General features: G+C 50.8%; 2 protein-coding genes across 5 annotated transcripts in view; both read right to left on the reverse strand.

Annotated features, from left to right (window-relative positions):
* Window positions 1–352: 352 nt before the first annotated feature.
* PI16 (peptidase inhibitor 16) lies at window positions 353–10,350 on the reverse strand. Of its 2 annotated transcripts, none has more exons than XM_039235268.1 (6): window positions 10,151–10,350; window positions 5,880–6,101; window positions 3,720–3,829; window positions 3,367–3,455; window positions 2,006–2,569; window positions 353–1,653 (listed from the first exon to the last, which is right to left on the reverse strand). In XM_039235268.1, exons 1-6 carry the CDS (start codon window positions 10,310–10,312, stop codon window positions 1,532–1,534), a joined length of 1,269 nt encoding a protein of 422 aa, XP_039091199.1. In that variant the 5' UTR covers window positions 10,313–10,350; the 3' UTR covers window positions 353–1,531. The 2 variants fall into 2 exon arrangements, with proteins under 2 accessions (XP_039091199.1, XP_039091198.1); XM_039235267.1 differs by having other exon boundaries at window positions 1,877–2,569; window positions 10,151–10,348.
* A 6,785-nt stretch (window positions 10,351–17,135) lies between these two features.
* The window catches only part of CUNH6orf89 (chromosome unknown C6orf89 homolog), a 65,710-nt gene continuing 63,344 nt past the window's right edge, over window positions 17,136–19,501 (reverse strand). For all 3 annotated transcript variants that reach the window (XM_039235239.1, XM_039235242.1, XM_039235241.1), the window contains exon 8: window positions 17,136–17,347. In XM_039235239.1, the coding sequence (XP_039091170.1) occupies window positions 17,190–17,347 (158 nt within the window). In that variant the 3' untranslated portion in view covers window positions 17,136–17,189. The remainder of the gene's footprint in view (window positions 17,348–19,501) is intronic.

Raw genomic sequence — 19,501 nt, forward strand, 5'->3', positions numbered from 1 at the left:
GACCACACCCCGCACAGCCTGACTTGTATGCTTCCTGTTTTAACTGCTGGCACTCCAGCTTTGGCCTGGCGACAGTCTCTGTCCCTTCCCACCAGCCCCGGCTTGGTCCCAAGCTGCCCTGTCACCTGCTGCTAGCCTCCCCCCGCCCCACATTTGTGCTTTCCTGCCGCACTGCGGTCTACACAGTCCTGCCATGTGACCCTGGGGCAATGTGGCTGGGACTCCAGAACCCTTTCTTGGGATTCCGCCAAGCACCAAGGGCTGCCACCACCTTCTGGTCTCGTGAACCAGGCAGCCCTGGGCGGCAGCACCCTGTAAAAAGATTGTATGCCACTCCTTGATTCCGGTTCTAAAACCCAACTAGCCGCCCCGGGTGACTCCTGGAGCTGGGAGAGCCAGCCCCTTGGCCCGTTCGCCTTCCTGTGGGCCGCCTGCAGATTTGAGTCGTGGAGGGGGGCACTGTTTTTAGGAAGGAAAAGAAAAGTGCCCCAAAGGACTGGATGGAGTGTGTGGGGAGAGGAGGTGTGTCAGAGAAGGAGCCAGTGCCAGGGGTTGGAAGGGGAACCCCTCAGGGCCTCTCAAAGAGCCCGCCTTTTGCCCTCCACCCCTCACAAGCACACAGTTGATACTCTTACACAGGCTTTTATTCAGGAATCGGGCTGCTTCCCTTCCCTGGTCCCTGCCTGCCCCCCCCCCCCCCATAGAACCCCATTCAGGTGGGGCTTGTCCTTCATCTGTCCCGGCTACACCAGCAAGTAGGGGGAGGGGACGCTCAGGAAGAACACCCTTCCTGCCCAGGCACACAGTTCCCAGGCCGGTGGGCAGAAGTCTCCCTTGAACCCCCACCCAGCCCCAGGATTGAGGTGGGAGGGGCAGGAGGGGTCCCGGTGGGGGATGCAGTCATAGGAGGCAACCTGAGCTCATAGCCACCCAGGCCTTGCACCCCCAAGGCGCCTGTGGATGAGGCGTGCCCTTGCAGCCTTTCCTTTCCAGAAGGCCTGCAGCCAAAAAGCGTCTTGTTTGGGGGGCGGGGACAGGGTGGGGGAGATGGCAGGAGGACAGCTGACCTCTTCACCCCGGGAAGGCAGAAGGTCTTCCTGGAACCAGTCTCAGACACCGAAGGCTTAAGGAAGAAGCCAGAGGACTAGGAGGGGCCAAGGGGTTTCTGGGAAGCAGCGATAGCCTGTCCCCAGAAGAGCAGAACTGTGACCGCGGGACAACTGGAGAAGGAGCACCAGTGGCCGCAGGAACACCACTCGGCACGCTCTGCAACTAGCTAAGGGGTGGACCTCCAAAGAGGCAGAGGCGTTCCTGCGGCAGAGCCACGAGTTGGCCTTAGGGAGGCCTCCCGAGAGCACAAGGTCACTGGCCTGGAGTCTGGCCAGAAACTGGGGTCAAGTGGGGCGGGTTACTGGGCCACAGAGCAGGACCTGCCCAGGAAACCGTGGCCTCTTGCTTGGAGAAAGACCATCCAGAGCGGGCGTGAGGCCAGGGTCCCCCCACCAGGCCTTGCCTTTGAGGGGTGACCCCTTCAGAAGATTCCAGCCAGCACCAGGGGAGGCAGGAGCAGCAGCCCCAGAAGGGGGCCCCAGATGCGACCAGGGCCCGACTTCAGCCCCGACTTGAGGCCAGGCTTTTCAGGGCCCTCTGCACCTGCGGGGAGGGAGAGGCTCTGTCTCAGTCTGGAGAGCGCTCTGCCTGACCTCCCACCCTCCCCGCCAGGCATGCAAGTGGGGACCCCCCCCCCCCCCCCCCCCCCCCCCCCCGGCCAGGGAGGAAGGTCCACCTCAGAGGGTGGATGCCCTGCTATGCCCATAACACCTATGCTGGGAGCAGGGTGCTGACATGCTGGAGACCCGACGGGGACAGGCCTTACCTAGCAAAGATGACTGCAGGGCCAGGGTACGCCCACCCACGGCATTAGCGGTGGCAGAAGTATTGGGGGAGTTAGACAGGGACTTGGAGGAGGTGTGCCCCACGTGGTCCAGTGTGGCCAGCAGCTCACCTGTCTTGTCCTGGACTGGAAAAACTGAGGCCAAGACCTCACCAGAAGGAGACAACTTGGCCTCAGCCTTGCCTGCCTTCTGGGAGTGGGGTGGTGGTGGCTCCCGTGTCCCTGTCAAGAACATCTTGGGGTGCAGAGAACTCTCTGGGGTCTTGGAGGGCATTCTTGTCCTGCCGGCCTCTTTGTCTGCTAATCTGGAGGTGGGCTCATTGGTCGATTCGGGGACGATAGTTAGCCCCTCATCCAAGGAAAACAGGCTGTCAGTTGCCAGAGAGGAAGGGACCTCAGCTGTTAAGGAAGGCGGAGCCTCTGTTGCCATGGAGGGGGAATCTTCCGTTGCTACGGGAGATGGGGCCTTGGTTTCTACAGCAGGAAGAGTCTTGGTTGCCAGGGGGCCTGAGACCTCTGTTACCAAGGAGGATGGAGGAGTTTCCGTTGCCCGGGAAGAAGGGATAGCAGGGATACCGCTTTTCCTAGAGCCTGAAGCGTCCGTTTCCGGGGAAGATGGGGCCTCAGTTACCAGGTAAGGCAAATCCTGAGCCTCCTCCGGGCCTCTGATGGGTTCTGATAAGAAACAAGGCCTGGCGTTAGTGCTGCAGCGGGACCCTGGGTCCCTCACCCCACCGCCACCAAATGTCCGACAACAGACACATCCTCTCCAGCGACTATGTCCCTCATTCATAATAAATGACACTTAATTTTTAAAAAAAATGTTTAATGTTTATTATTTTTGAGGGAGAGAGAGAGACCGCACGAGTTGGGGAGGGGCAGAGAGGGAGACACAGAATCTGAAGCAGGCTCCAGGCTCTGAGCTGTCCGCGCAGCTAAAACGACCAAGCCACCCAGGCGCCCATAAATGCTAGTTTGTTATAACACTGTTGTTTAATTGTAACATTGTAACAGCGGCGCCTCCAGCCTCCTCCTGGTCCAAATCCTCTCTCCGCACTCACACAATCACTTTTTCAGGGAACTCTCTAGCAAGGTGCCTGTGCTCTTCCACCGCGAAGCAGGCGGGGGTCCCTTCAAGTTCACGCCTACCGATAGGCTCCGCCCACAGGGGGGGAAAAAACCGTTTCTGGCCACCCCCACCTCGCCCAGCGCTCTGGAACCGCCTGCCTCCTTCCTCTACCCTCCACTTGGGGGGTTGAAATCAGGTCACTCTGAATGACAGGGGGTCCAAGTGGCTGAGCAAGGAAGGCAAATTGGGCTTGGGAACCCGCATAGGGTGGGCCCGCCAAGAGCCCCTCCCCCTGCCCGTGCACTTCTTGGAAGTCGTGGGAGTCTCTAGGACCGTTCTGTAGGCATCCCTTCCCCCCAACCCGCCCTCTTCTTTCTCCTCCCCCACCCCACCCCCAACTCACCACAGAGGGAGTTCTCGCAGCGGTAGCCAGAGGGACACAGGGAGCACGGAGTCCCTTCCTGGTAGGGCCTCTTTCTCTTCACGTTCCCCCTGTGGGAGGCGAGGACGATGGTGGGCGCGGCCCTACAAACCCCTGTCCTTATCCCTCATACACACACCTAGGCCGGTAGTACCCCTGGGTCTTACTTGCTCCCAACTGACGTGCTAGGCCAATGAGAGCAGACCCTCACAGCTCCCCCAAGGGTAGAGGGTATAGGCCCCAGATTGCCCCTCCCCCCACTTTCTTAGACTGACGACTCAGCCCTTCCCTTGGCCCTGCTCATCCACTACCCCCAAGACTCCCTGGGCACTCACGGGGGCTCATAGTTGCAAACCAGCAAATGGATGTTGGTCTCCTCCACACCCTGGAGCTTCTCACAGAAGTGGGAGCCACAGCCAATCCTCTCTGTCTTGGCCCAGACCACCTGAAGGAGGGCAAACTCAACAGTTTAGTCTGGGTGGGACTGTCCCTAACTAGTGTCTCTACCCCAGTCTTCTATGGGTGGGGAGAGGAGGATCCCTACAACCTGTAAGATCCAAGTCTGAGGACATGCAGCTTCAGGACAAAACTCTAAACAGGGATTTGGTGGGGGGTGGGGGGTGGGGGTGGGGCGGTTGGAATTTGTCCTGAACAGTCTAGTTCCCCCTGCCTACCACACACATTATTTTACCAGGCCTCTCTGAAAAACTTCCCTTTGTATATACCCTCATGAATTATCCCTGTGCATTTTTTTCCAATTTCCTGTGCATTTTAACTAAGAGTATATCCGAAGGAATGAATCTCAAATGGGAGAATCTTAGATATCAGCAACAAGCAAAATCCCAGGAACAGAAGAAGCCATTTTGGAAGTGCTTACTCACAAGTAAGCAGGAATCTGCTCTGCTGTTTCTAAGTTTGGGTCTCCTACCCGCTAGAAGGAATTCCGTCTTAAGTATAAAATTTTAAAAGTCAAAACAACCTGGGGCACCTGGGTGGCCCAGTCGGTTAAGTGTCTGACTTCGGCTCAGGTCATGATCTCACAGCTCATGGGTTTGAGCCCCACATCAGGCTCTGTGCTGATGGCTAGCTCAGAGCCTGGAGCCTGTTTCAGATTCTGTGTCTCCCTCTCTCTCTGACCCTCCCCTGTTCGCGCTGTCTCTTTCTCTCAGAAATTAAAAAAAAAACAAAAACCAAGAAAACCTTCCGGCACTACCATTGGCAGAGACCAGCAGCCTCCCCTTGCTGTTTCTAGGCCCACTCTGTTCAGGAGTCACTCAAATGGAGGCTAGTTTTTGCTCTGCAGTCTGGCTCTGGGTATCATTCTACACACAACCCCGGGAATGGGGGTTTTCCACTTAAGTCAGTTGAAGGTACCAGTAATAAGCATCTCCCAGGCAGAAATGACCCCAGAGTTCATGTGCACTCAGCCCTGGAGAACATAGGGGTAGAGTTGGAGTGAATCCTCTCCTGCTGGGCACTGACAGCAGTCTGTGCAGGAAGATTGTGTGTGTGTGTGTGTGTGTGTGTGTGTGTGTGTGTGTGTGTGTTGGGGGCGGGGGAAGTGTGAGAAATGTCAGGGTGCAGAGGAAAGGGAACCAGAGAGGGCCGCTGGGCATTCACAACTTCTCCATCATGGAAGGATTTCCTTCCCTAAAGTTTAGCACTAAAAATAACCACTCAAAAGAAGCCCTGGAAAGTGGAATTGGTGGCTATGGGCGGGAAAATGTTTCTTTTTTAAAAAATTGTCCTGCTATTGTTTGAACAATCAGTCTTGGGTGGAGAAAACAAGAATTCAAGAACACTAATGTTAATTCCCCTACACACCCACACACACACCCTGACAGCACCCTCACCCAAAGCTTCTTATCTGCAAACTCAAAACTTTCAAGGTGCAGTGAGAACCCTGACGTAAGCGAAATGTGACTGTGCGGGGCAGGAAATGCGCTCGAAGTCTCCCTGGGACCTTCACGCAGTGACGATTTGCTCTCATTTACGCATGGTGTTTAAAGGCAGAAGAAACAGTAAATACGCACAATAGTCTATTTGTTTTATCGGCCCCTGGCAAGTTAGAAGCAGCAACTTGGACGCTATGAGAAATGACAGAAGAGGGACAGTGAGACAGAGGACAGAAGTCGGGGGCATGTACCGTGGCTGCAAACAGCCGTGCCTCACATAGGTCGGACAGGACCGCTTAGAGGTCGGTCAGGATTGCCTAGAACAACCACCGTCCATGAAACTGGCTCTGCGACACCTAACTTACGAGGAGGTCCCTTCAGTACGAGGAGGACGAGAGGGGTCACATAGATTTTTCAAAAGACTGTGGTTTTAGAGTCCACTGAAGATGGTTTAGGCAGTTTGAGAAGCGAACTGCGAGGCGGTGAGCGGAGAGGTGGCCCCGCCCCGCCCGCTGCGGGCGCGGCCCCGCCCACTCGTCGTGTAGCCCCGCCCAGTGCTCCTGGGGCCCGCCCCCGCCCACCCGCCCCGCGGCTTCGCACCTGCGTGTAATGGCCGCACATCTGGCCCGGGTCGCAGGCGGCTGCGCTGAGGTTGTAGTGCTCGCGCTCGTGGTGCCACTCCTCCATGGCCAGCGGCACGTCCAAGCCCTCGTCCGTGATGGCGAACAGGTTCTCCCCGCGCCGGCCGCGGTCCTTGTTGTGGCCCCACACGCACTTCTGCGCGTAGGCCTTGGCGAAGGCGGCCAGCTCCTCGTCCCACCTCTGCGGGAGGGGGAGGGGGCGGGTCGGGGAGGGAGGTGAGGAACGCCTTGGGCTCGGTGGAGGTGGGAGAGGGGGTGCGGGAGAGGGAGGTGAGGATACCCACACTTCTGGGGATCAGAGAAGAAGGATGAAGGTGTCCTGGGGGCCTCTGGGGGCCGGAGACCCTCCCCTCCTTCGGGGTGACTCTTGGCCATGATCGGGAACAGGTCTGTGCTCCTGGTGGGCTTCTGGGGGGTGTGGGAGGGTGCCACCCCAGGCCATGGAGTGAGCTAAGCTTGGGCCCATTTACCAGCTGTGTGATTTTAGACAGGATTGCCTGACCTTTCTGAACTCTCACAGGGCTTTGAGAAGAATAAATGAGATGATGTTTGGGACACTGTTGTTATTAATTAATATTAATATCCTTCTATGTGAAAGGTGACAGCTGTACCCTGCCTACCTCCCAGGGCTGCCTGCCTGCTCTGAAGACCACAGAATGTCCAGTGAAAAGTTCAAGGGCTGCGTTGTTTCTTCAGCCACACCCCAACACCTCACTTGCCCCCCATAAATATGATACTCCCCTCTCAGGTCCCAGCCTCCCCCTGGGGTCGCCCAGCCTCCATGGCTTTACCAGCTCTGGCTTCCCTCCCAAGTGCTTTTCCCAAGTGCTCTCAACTCTTGTCACCTGACAACCCCTTTCCCCTAGAAAACTATCTCTGTGTGACCCTCACTGAGAGGCCTCTTTTCAGACAGAGCTTTGGTGTCTCAAGGAGCTGTCAGATCCCAAGGGCAGTGTCCTTCTGCAGAGACTGCAGGTGAGGCAGCAGGAGGGGGCATTCTAGGTTAAGGGACCTCTGAGGTTCTCTGTGTCCCTGGCCAGGAGGACAGGCCCAGCGTGGGTGGGAAGAGGGATTAACAAAGGATTGAGGAGGAAGGCCTGGATCCCATTAAACCTTGTCCTTGGCCTCTCCTAGAAATGGATGGCCTGGCAGTGACTCTGGCTCCACCCTCTGGGGGCCCAGCCAGCTGTGGGAGCCAGACAGCCTACAAAGTGCCAAGAGCTTGGGCGACCCTGAGAGGAGGGGCCGATGGGGCTCCTCACCCACACAAGGTTCTCAGGAGCAGCTGCCTGGGTGGGGAGGGCCACGCCGGGCTGGGATACCCCCACTTTGTGACTATGGGTGAATTCCTTTCCCTCCCTGGGTGTTTTTGTCCCAAATCACTGGTCCTGGAGGGTCTCTCAGACCCTGGGAGTAAGGGCAGGTAGGGAGTGGAAAGCGGCAGGGTGCGGGAGGCCCAGATCAGGGTGTCTGAGATGAATGTGGGGGTCCAGACCACACTGCCATCTCTTCGGGGTACATAGCCCCAGTGTCCGGTGCAGTGCTGGCTAATCGCAGGTGCTCAATAGACATTTGTCAACTGTTGATGACTGAGACAGGCCCTGCTTAAGAGCAGTCTCCCCGCTGAGCCCAGCTGTGATTCCTGCTCTGACTGGCAGCATAGGGTTCCGCCAGTAGTCATTCCTGTGGGTCTCAAGGCTTCTCCGTCTTCCAGAGACCCCTGTGGATATTTGAGAATCACGGCACCCACCCACACTGGTCACTTGGTCATCATCTGAAAACAAGTCCATTTGTTCATCCGCTCATTCAACAAACAGTCTGGGGCACCGTACCAGCCTGGAGGTGACAGCCAGGACCAAGAAGCCCAAGTTCACACTGTCAGAAACGGTTGATTGGGCCACCGCATGGTAAGTGACACATATGCAATGGGTAGTATAAAGGGACCAAAGAGGGCCATTTAGCCCAACCTGAAGGTGGAGAAGGAGACGCTAAGCTAAGTGATAAAACCGAGGCATTGGTCAGGTGGAGAGGGAAAGGCATCTGAACAAAAGGCACAGCATGAGCAAAGGTATAGAGATGAGAAACAACATTTTGGCTGGGGAAAGAGAAGCTGTTGAGGTTAATGAGGGAAAAGCCGAGCAGGAGAGGAGGCTGGAGGTGTAAGCAGGGGCCAGACCCACAGAGGGAGCCTTCTCAGGAGCGGGAGTTTTATCCCCAGCAGTCAGGAGCCAGTGGGAGCCATTGAAGGACTCTGAGCAAGGTCAGGCCCATATGTTGCGTTATTCACTCTGGTAGCAGAGGCCAGAGGCTGGTGAGGCAGGTAGGCACTGTTTTAGGAGTCCTTGGGAGAAGTCATGAAACGCCGGTCAGGGCTGTACGAAGGGATGAGGATGGGGAAGTAGGGTTCAAGGAAAACTGAACCTTCTGGGAGGTAAAAGTCGTGATGATTCGAGTGGAAGCTAAGGGAGAGAAAAGAATCCTGTATCACCCTGGATCCATTCTCTCTTTCGTTAACCCAACACTTATTGAGCACTTACTGTGTGCCGCACACTGTTGTAAGTGCTTTATAAATAGTCACTCATTTGATCCTTGCAGCCATCCTGCAAGGGAGTTGCTATGGTGTCATCATCTTCAATTTACAGATGAGGAAGCTGAGGCACAGAGAGGTTAAGTCACTTAGCCAAGGTCACACAGCTAATAAACGGCAGAATCAAGATTTGAACCGGGCCATCTGTCTCCAGGCTGTCTGTATGTACCACTTGCTGAGGTCGAGCCGGAGCCTTGTCGCGAATTTATCCTGGTGTCCCAGTCCATCCCCTCCTCCCATCACTTCGCACCGGGCAGCAGCATACCCCTCTGAATATCCAAATTGCTTCCCAGAACGTGGCCCCCACCCCCAAGGTCCACCTCTGTCCACAAAGCAGCTCCTGGCTGGGGTAGCCAACAAGATCGTAGGGCATCAGGGATCTACAGATGGAAAAACCGAGGCTCAACAATGAGTTCCAGGCCTCAGTCGGGGAGCTGTTGGCATAGCGGGTACCAGCATCCCGTGCTCCTCATTGATCGCCTGCAGTTCCTGGTTGCCAGGGGTTGAATGGTCCTGCTGTGTGCATTTCTAGAGGCCTTCCTTGACCTCTGTCACACATCATCCCGTCTGACCCTCAGGGTAGGAATTGTCCCAAGTGATAGATCAGGAAGTGGAAGCCTTTGAAAGTAAAGGGACCCACCCAGACTCACTTTGCCAGATTGAATAGAGCTATTGGAACTCCAGTTTTGGACCCTTGGGCTCACTGCTCTCTTTTCCAGGTGTGATCTTGCTCTGGGGCACTTAACTGGGGTCCCTGGACAGGGCCCAGGAGTCCTCCAGGTTGGCCTAGAGGATGGCCAGCTCAGCCCTCAGGGAGGGCAGGAAGGGGGTGGATTTCTGATTTTATCTCTTTTCATCTTGAGCATAAACACCTTGCTCCTAACCCTGCCATCAAATAACTCTCCCTCTCGACAGAGGTAACCACCACCCAAAATCTGCCTTCTGTCATCTATAAGAACATCCCTGTATGTTGACAATATTTGCAGGCGTCCCCAGCAGTATACAATAGTATTTTTTACTTGTTTTTCAACCTTCTGTAAATGTGTCCTACTGTGTGTGTGTACACATATATACACAGATTTCATTCCCCCCATTCAGTATTATATCTGTGACATTCAGTGCATGTTGATATATATGTAGTTCTAATTATGACCCCATTTTACAGATGGAAAACTGAGGGTCCTTACTAGGTTAAGGGACTCACCCCAAATCGCAGGTCTTGTTGTGTGACCGCAACAGAATTTGAACTGTGTGATCCAGACAGCTTCTGGCTCCTGTTCTCACCACCTCCATAGAACACCCCTCCTACCCTCGGTGCCGGGACCCTTCCTGCTGCTCATCGCATTAGGAACTTCCTGCGTTGCCCCAATCGGGGGCACTTGCATTTTAGGATGTGCTGGGAAGGAGTCGCAGGAGTGGGGAACCTGGGGCTCCCAGGCCTGGCTCTACCAGCTATGTGACCAGCAAGTCCCTCTGCCCCTCAGTTTCCCGATCTGGATAATGGGGCTGCCTCTGGGGAGCTGTGAATTACATCCTATCAGGAATTCTGTCACTGACCAGAGAGATGAGTCTCTGAGGTAGCTTCCACTCGGGTGGGAAGGATCGGGGGGGCCCGGGAGGTACAGGCCCCTGGCCGCACTCACCAGTTGCAGCATGTCAGCGGCGGGGGGGAACGCCTGGGCCCGGTACAGGTTATGCAGCTCCACCATCACGCGTTTCTCATCATCACTGAGGGCGCTGGCGGGGCCCGCGGTGGCCGCCAGCAGCAGCAGCAGCAGCGGCAGCAGACGGCAGGAGCTGTGCATGGTGACCAGTCCTCGCTGCCTCTCCCGGCCAGGGGTTTGGCAGCTGGATTTAAAGTCCTTCCCACACAAGCACCACCCTGGCTGGGGCGGCGGGAGGGGCTGTCTTTCAGGGCTGGCCCAGCTCACACAGTGTCTCTGGGAGGGCTGGGTGCTTGGGTCCTGATCAGAGTTGAGTCCACTCCCAGCACTGATCTCCCCTCGGAGTCCTTGGCAAAATCCTCCTGTCTCCTGGTCGCAGGGGCTCAGGCCAAGAGCTACATGCATTCCAGAGTCCCCCCTGAGTTGTGGAAAGGTCCCCGGTGGGGGAGGGAGGGCAAAATAGAGTAACCCAGGTCACACTCACTGGGTGCTGAGGACAAGCAAGAGGAAGAAAACCGCCTGGACCCTGCCTCTGGATTGGACAAGGTGAGGAAACTCTGACTTATGGAAGAATGGAGGAAGACAAGATGTACTTGGTAAAAAAAAAAAAAAAAAAAAAAAAAAAAAAAAAAAAAAAAAAAAAAAAAAGTAAAAAAAAAAAAAAAAAAAAAAAACTAAAACAAACAAAAAAACCCAAAAAACAAAATAAAACAAAACAGAAAAGAACGGGCCAACCAAAGCCTAAATCTTGATTCTGCTGCTTTGCCGTCTGTGTTTTTGGCAGTTTTCTCAATTAAATCAGTGGCCATAATAGTACCCACCTGATAGGGCAGAAGGAACATTAAATGAGATCAAATGTATGTGAAGCCTGCCAGATATCCTGTACGGTATCTGGCACACGACAGCCCTCAGTAACAGTAGACAACAATCACTCATATGGCATGGCCTTGGCCAGCCCCCGGCCCCACGGGGAGGCAGGACTCCTGCCCACGAGGGAAGAGACTGCGGTTTTCCCCACGCTAGCTGTGTCCTGGGATAGGGCTTTTCACTATGGATAAAATGTTGGCTTCTATGCGCCCTCAGAACGCACGTGCTTGAGGTGCTTATTGGGAAGTGGGATGCTGGGACCTTTCCTGCTCTGACTATCCAGGAAATAGAATGTGTCTGTTTTTGAAATCAAGACAAAGCAGAGGCATGAGCGAGCTGATGCAGCAGGAGTTCTGAGGGAAGGGTATTGGAAGGGAAATAGACCCCGTGGCCAAGCACTTTGATGGTAATCACCATGCAGGGGCAGGGCTTCATGAGGCAGGAATCTGGAAGCATACTTGAGTTCCACTGGGATTCTTTTTTTTTTTTATGTTTATTTTTGAGAGAGAGACAGACCGAGTGTGAGTGGGGAAGGGACAGAGAGAGAGGGAGACACAGAAATCGAAGTGGGCTCCGGTCTCTGCACTATCAGGAGAGAGCCAGACACAGGGCTCGAACTCACAAACCTCAAGATCATGACCTGAGCTGCAGTCGGATGCTTAACTGAGCCACCCAGGCGCCCCTCAGCTGGAGTCTTAAAGCCTGCCCTCTCAGGGAATGGAGACCTAGAAAAAGTCTACTCACTGTCTTTGGAAGATGTCAAGAAAACCACTTTTGGTGGTTTCAGATCTCTCTGGGTAAAGACAAAGGCAAAACCAAAAACAACTTAGATCAGACACCCAGGCACACACGCCTGTAGGAACTATTTTAGAAACTCAGCCAAGTTGTAACATACAAAAACAACACACAAAACAAGTGGTATTTCTATGCACTAACAATGAATACCCCAAAAAGGAAATTAATAAACAATTCCATTGGGACACCTGAGTGGCTCAGTTAGTTAGCATCTGACTTCGGCTCAGGTGGTGACCTCACAGTTTGTGGGTTTGAGCCCCGCATCAGGCCCTGTGCTGACAGCTCAGAACCTGGAGCCTGCTTCAGATTGTATGTCTCCCTTTCTCTCTGCCCCTCCCCCAAGCACACTCTGTCTCTCTCTCTCAAAAATAAACAGACATTAAGAAAAGAAAAGAAAAAACAGTTCCATTTACAATAGTAATAAATAGAATGAAATAACTTAGGAGTAAACTTAACCAACGAGGCAAAAGGCTTGTACATTTAAAACTACAAAACACGGGCACCTGGGTGGCTCAGTTGGTTGAGTGTCTGACTCGATATCAGCTCAGGTCATGATCTCAGGGTTGTGGGACTGAGCCCTGCATCAGGGTCTGCACTGAGCATGGAGCCTGCTTAAGATTCTCTGTCTATTTCCCTCTGCCCCTCTCCTCCGCTCATGTGCATGCTCTCTCTCCCTCTCGCTAAAACAAAACAAAACTCACAAACAAAAAGTAGAAAATATTGCTGAAATAAATTAAAGAAGTTATGAATAAATGAAAAGATAGCCCATGTTCATGGACTATAAGTTTTAATACTACTTAAAGCAATCTATAGAATCAGTGCAATCCCTATAAAAATCCCAATGATGATTTTTGCAGAAATAAAAAAATCCATTTCCCCAAATCATATGGAATCTCAAAGGACTCCAAATAGCCAAAACAATCTTGGAAAAGAAAAACATAAAGTTGGAGATCTCACATTTCCTGTTTTTTAAACTTATTTCAAAGTTACAGTAATCAAAACAGCGTGGTATTGGCATGAAGACAGCTCTGTAGACCAATGGGACAGAATACAGATTCCAGGAATAAACTCCTGCATATATGATCAAATGATTTTTGGCAAGGGTGCCAAGACCATTTAATGGAGAAATGGCAGTCTTTTCAACAAATTGTGCTGGGAAAACTGGATATCCACATGCAAAAGAATGACACTGGACCTGTACTTTACACTATATACAAAAAATTAGGGGCGCCTGGGTGGCTCAGTCAGTTAAGCATCCTACTTCAGCTCAGGTCATGATCTCATGGTTCGTGGGTTCGAGCCCCGCATTGGGCTCTGTGCTGACAGCTAGCTCAGAGCCTGGAGCCTGTCTTTGAATTCTGTATCTCCCTCTCTGTCTGATCCTCCCCTGCTGGCGCTGTCTCTAACTCTCACAACTAAATTAAAAAAAAAAAAACATTAAAAATTTTTAAAAAATTAGCTCAAAATGGATCAAACACCTACTCATAAGGGCTAACACTACAAAACAAGAGAAGAAAACACGGGGGGGGGACTTCATGACATTGGATTTGGCAAGAATTTTTTTGGGTGTGACGCCAAAATATAGGCAACAGAAGAAAAAGGAGAGGAGTTTCATCTCAAAGGCTGAAATCAACACAGTGAAAAGGCAATCCATGGAAGGGGAGAAAATATTATCAAATCATATGTCTGATAAGAGATTAATACATATAAAAAACTCCTACAATTCAAGAACAAAACAACCCCAAATTTCTGATTAAAAAATGGACAAAGGATTTGAATAGACATTTCTCCAAAGATATACAGGTGACCAAAAAGCACATGAAAAGATGTTCAATGTCACTAGTCATTAGGGAAATGCAAATCGAAACCACAACTTATGGGGCTCAGTCGGTTAAGCGTCTAACTCTTAGTTTTGGCTCAGGTCATGATCATATTATGGCTCTTAAGACTGAGCCCCACATTGGGCTTTGGGATGACAGCACAGAGCCTGTTTGGGATTCTCTCCCTCTCTCTCTGCCCCTCCCCAACATGTGTGTGCACGCACGTACTCTTTCTCTCTCTAAATAAATAAATAAATAAACTTAAATAACAACACACACATTGGGATATCACTTCACATCCATTAGGATGGCTATTATAACAAGAAAACAACACTCCCCTGAAAATACTAAGTGCTAGCCAAGATACAGTGACATTGGAACCTTGTACATTGCTGCCAACCATGTAAAATGGTGTGGCCACGTGGCAAACAGTATGGTGGTTACCGAGAAAAACTAAACAGAATTACATTATGATCCAACAATTCTACTTCTGAGTATATGAGTATAAATGAATTTAAAGCAGAGATTTGAACAGATATTGGTATACCAATGTTCATCGCAACACTATTCACAATAATTAAAAGATGGAAACAACCCAAATGCCCATCGAAGAACAATTGATTAACAAAATGTGGTATATACATACAATGAAATACTATTCACCCTTAAAAAAGGAAGGATATCTATTGGGCACTTGGGTGGCTCTGTCAGTTAAGCATCCAACTCAATCTCAGCTCAGATCTTAATCTCAGAGTCGTGAGTTCAAGCTCTGTGTTGGACTCCATGCTGGGTGTGGAGCCAACATTAAAAAAAAAAAAAAGAAAAAAGGATGAGGTGAACCTTGAAGACATTCTGCTAAGTGAAATAAGCTGGACACAAAAAGGTATGTATTGTATAATTCCACTTATATGAAGGACCTAAACTAGTCAAATTCATAGAGACAGAAAGTAGAATGGTAGTTTCCAGGGGCCAGGAGGGAAATGAAAAGTAATTTTTTATAGTTTCAGTTTGGCAAGATGAAAAAGTTCTGAAACTGGATGTGGTGATGTTTGCACAGCAGTGTGAATGTACTTTCATACCACTGACTGCACACACAAAAATGGGTAAGAGTAAATTTTATGTTATCTTATGTGTACTTTACCACAAACAAACAAAACTTGGAATTTTATTTTTTTAAGTTTATTCATTTTAAGAGAGAGAGAGAGAGTGTGTGTGTGTGTGTGTATGTGTGTGTGTGTGTGTGTGTACAGGGAAGGTGGTGGTGGGGGGTGCAGGAGAGAGAGAGAATCTTAAGCAGGTCTGTACTGTCAGCACAGAGCCCAGTGCAGGGCTCGATCTCACCAGGAACCCGTGAGATCATGATCTGACCCAAAATCAAGAGTCGAACATTTAACAGACTGAGCCACCCAGGCTCCCCAAAACTTAGGAATTCTTTAACTGGCCCAAAGTAGGACAGATATTGAGTAGTGGTGAGTGGTCTCAGCAGAAATGAGAGAAAATCATGTCTGGAGGGAGCTTTCACAGCCCAGGCCACTTGGGCCATCCACAAGGGAAAACAGTCCCCAGCTATAGTGCACAATCAGAAATTATAAAACACACGAGAAACTGAGCTACGGTGAGCAGCAGCACACAACACAAATGAGACGGTTTCCGTCCCCAACATTTGAGATAATAGAACAGTCTGGAAGACTTTCAAATAACTATGCTTAAGATGATTAAGGAAATAAATAGGTCCCTGGAAAAAGGAGAAGCCAGGTTTAGGAAGTAGGGTGGAGCGTGAGAATTTGAAGAGCTGAGGAAAGTGGGTCAGTCTGTCGGGAGGAGGAGGGAGTGGAGGAGAGAAGGGTAGGAGCCTCCAGATTCCAGCCCAGCCCAGCCCGCAGGGCAGCTCTCCCAGGGTGTTTAGCTGAGAGAGCTGTGAGATGGTATCTTCCCTCTAGGGACCGGGAATGTGGCAAATGCCTGAAGGCTGTTTGAGTTTGAGATAGAAATAAGGAGACAGAAGAAAACTTCCCAGGGAGTAAAGTGCCAAAGACCCCTGCCTGGGAGGTGCTGGAGGAAGTGGGAAGGACACCGTTCTCGGACACTGCCTGGGAGGAAGCAGGCACCGCACCCAGGCTGCCCTGTGTGGCAGGGGAAAACAGCTTTGTAGTACAATGGGACGCCTTCGTTCCCCCATCATTCATTCATTCAACACAGGTTTTCAGTGCTTCTCCACTGTGCCACGTGCTGAGCTGGGTAAGATAGATAGACCCAGTTCCCACTGTCATGACACAGGAGACCCACCAGGAAAACATGGATAGTGGTGTGGGTAAGAGTGTGGGGCTTTCCAGCTCGGTGGCCTTGGGTAGGCTATTTCCCTGCTTTCTAGCCTCAGTTTCCTCATCTGCAAATTGGGTATAGAACAGAACCTACGCTTGGGGCGCCTGGGTGGCTTAGTCGGTTGAGTGTCCGACTTTCGCTTAGGTCATGATCTCGCGGTTCGTGGGTTCGAGCCCCGCGTCGGGCTCTGTGCTGACTGCCAGCTCAGAGCCTGGAGCCTGTTTCAGAGTCTGTGTCTCCCTCTCTCTCTGACCCTCCCCTGCTCACGCTGTCTCTCTCTCTCTCCCCTAGAAATAAATAAAACATTAAAAAAAATAAAAAAAAAAAAAGAACAGACCCTACTCCATAGGATGGTTGTCAGCATTAAATGAGTTAATACATGGGTAGAGCTTGGGATAGGGCCTGGCACATTCTAAGTGCTCATTGAGTTAGCCAATATGAATGTATCTATTATTATCATTGTTATTTATTATTATTACAGGTGGTAGAATTAACAGGGCCTCAAGTTGTAGCAGGAAAAGAAAAAAAACCAGCCTAGCCTGCCTTTTCCCCTGAGCAGCTGGACGCGGGGACAGGGGCGCTGGCGTGAGTTGGGGGTGGGAGGTGGGCAGAAAAGGAGCCTGGTTTGCCGGAGAGGGGAGGGTGAGATGCGAACTAGCACTGGGAGGCTGACCGTAGCCAGCCTCAGGGTCTGAGGAAGGCGTGCTGCTAGAAAGGTCCATCTGCAGATGCACATTCGCAAGTGGTTCTCGGAGCCCTTGCCACGTGGACGATCTCATAGGACAGCTCTGAGGTGGGTCTCAAAATCACCGCACGCAAGGAAACGTGCTCAGAGAATGTCCCTAAAGTTGGGGGTGGGGTGGGACCCGTCGCTAGGGGGAGCTGGAGAGCGAGAGAGCAGGAGAGCCGGAGGCTGAGGGCTAGTACGCGGCGGGTTGGGCGGGGGTAGTGGAGGACAGGGGTGAAGTTCCGAGGAAGCGGACAGGGAAGGGCAGGCGGAGGGAGAGGTGATAGAATCAGGCCCACGGAGGACTGGCTGCGGTGTACATCAGCTGTGTTTTTATCTATAAACCAGGATGGGGAGGAAATACATATTTTCTTTATTTTGATTTTAACTAATCTAAATGTATACATATAATTTATTTCTAAATATAAACATATATTTATTATTATTTCTTTATTATTATGGAGTTATTATCTACACATATTTTAAATCAAGTTTCATTTCGGATAGCAGTGTCGCTCCACCACACAAAAGTTAAGCCAAAAGGGGAGCAGATTCCACCTCCAGTGTTTTCTTCTTGTTTCTCAGCAGGTGATACTCCAAGTGTGGCCCATGGCCTGATGCCATTCTTCCAGATGTTCGTTACAGCTGGTCAACACAACACGTGCAGAAGACAAGAGTGAGCATTGAGAAACCCCTACAGCAGTATAGTTGTTCTATGCCTGTGGAATCTGTGGGGGTGTTTTTGAAGTTTATTTATTTTTGAGAAAGAAAGAGTGTAAGCCTGAGTGGGGGAGGGGCAGAGGGGGAGAGGGAGAGAGAGAGAGAGTCCTCGCAGAGCCCAATGAGGGCCTTGAACACACGAACCATGAGATCATGACCCGAGCCTGAATCACTAATTGGACACTTAATGGACTGAACCACCCAGGTGCCCCTGGAATTTGTGATTTAAAAATTGGGGCTTGTGGGGCATGTGGGTGGCTCAGTTGGTTAACCATCGAACCATTGATCTTGGCTCAGGTTTTGATCACAGGGTTATGAGTTCAAGCTCCTCTCTGGGCTCCATGCTAGGTTTGAAGCCTACTAAACAAAACAAAACAAAACAAAAGTAAAAATTGGGGCTTGTATTTTGTATATCTCTTTTTCATTCAGTTTTCTTTTTTTATTAAAATTTTTTAACATTTTTATTTGCTATTGAGAGACAGAGAGAGACAGAGCATGAGCATGAGAGGAGCAGAGTGAGGGGGAGAGACACGGAACCTGTAGCAGGCTCCAGGCTCTGAGCTGTCAGCACAGAGCCCGACACAGGGCTTGAACTCACAAACCGCAAGATCGTGACCTGAGCCGAAGTCGGACGCCTAACCGACTGAGCCACCCAGGCACCCCTCATTTTTCTTGTTTTAAAATAATATTTATTTACTTACTTTGAGAGAGAGAGAAGCAGAGAGAGGAGGAGAGAGAGAATCTCAAGCAAGGCTCCTCGATGTCAGCACAGAGCCCAACACGGGGCTCGATCTCACAAATGTTGAGATCATGATCCGAGTCAATATCGGGAGTCAGGCGCTTAACTGATTGAGCCACCCAGGTGCCCCCATTTCATTTTTTCTAATAATTTTTATCTTGAAATAATCATAGCCTCAAAAGAGCCACAAAAACAACATAAAGTTCCATGAATCCTTTGCCTAGTTTCTCCTAATGGTGACATCTTCTATAACTGTAGCTCTATATCAAAACCAGGAAGTACAGTATTGTTAACTGAATTACAGACTTTAGTCAGATTTCACTTACCTGTGTATGTGTGGATGTGTCTTGGGGGTAGTTCCATGCAACGTGATCTCAGATCGTCTAGACCTCATGACGACCAAGACAGAATTTAAAGCAACTCTCTCCTGCTACCCCTCTAAAGTCACACACTGCCACCTCTAATGCTGTCCCTGGCATTAGTCTCCACATCTCCATCGCTATAGTTTTCTCATTTTAAGAATTTGTAAATGGAATCATAGAGCAGGTAGCCTTTTTAAAAAATTTTTTTAAATGTTTTATTTATTTCTGAGAGAGAGAGAGAGAGAGGGGCAGCGTGAGCAGGGGAGGGTCAGAGAGAGGGGGAGACACAGAGTTGAAAGCAGGTTCCAGGCCCTGAGCTGTCAGCACAGAGCCTGACGCAGGGCCCAAACCCACGAACCCTGAGATCATGATCTGAGATGAAGTCAGACACTTAACTAACAGAGCCACCCAAGCACCCCGAGCAGGTAGCCTTTTGAGACTGGCTTTTTCACAGACCATCAATGCCCTTGAGATACAACCACATTGTTACAAGTATCAATGGCTCACTCCTTCATATGGCTGAACAGTAGCCTGTGGTCTAGATGTACCTGGTTGGTTTAACCTTTCACGGGCTGAAAAACATTTGGGTTGTTTCCATGTTTCGGTTATTATGAATAAAGCTGCTATAAGCATTGTGTATAGGTTTTTGTGTAAACATTAGATTTTGTTTCTTTGAGATAAATGCACAAGCCTGTGATCTCTGAGACTTATGGTAAGTACATGTTTTGTTTGACACTTGATTTAGACTCTCAAGTTTCATGAGATCGAGGCTCGCATCAGGCTCTGTGCTGAGCGTGGAGCCTGCTTGGGATTCTCTCTCTCCCTCTCTCTGTCCCTTCCCTACAACTTACTCTCTCTTACCCTCTCTCAAAATAAATAAACATTTTAAAAAACTGGGGCTGGGGCGCCTGGGTAGCTCAGTCGGTGGAGCACCTGACTGGCTCAGGTCATGATCTCGTGGTCTGTGAGTTTGAGCCT

The sequence above is a fragment of the Hyaena hyaena genome, unplaced genomic scaffold, assembly GCF_003009895.1.
Source record: "Hyaena hyaena isolate Hyena2069 unplaced genomic scaffold, ASM300989v1 scaffold_96, whole genome shotgun sequence".
Taxonomy (NCBI): Eukaryota; Metazoa; Chordata; class Mammalia; order Carnivora; family Hyaenidae; genus Hyaena; species Hyaena hyaena.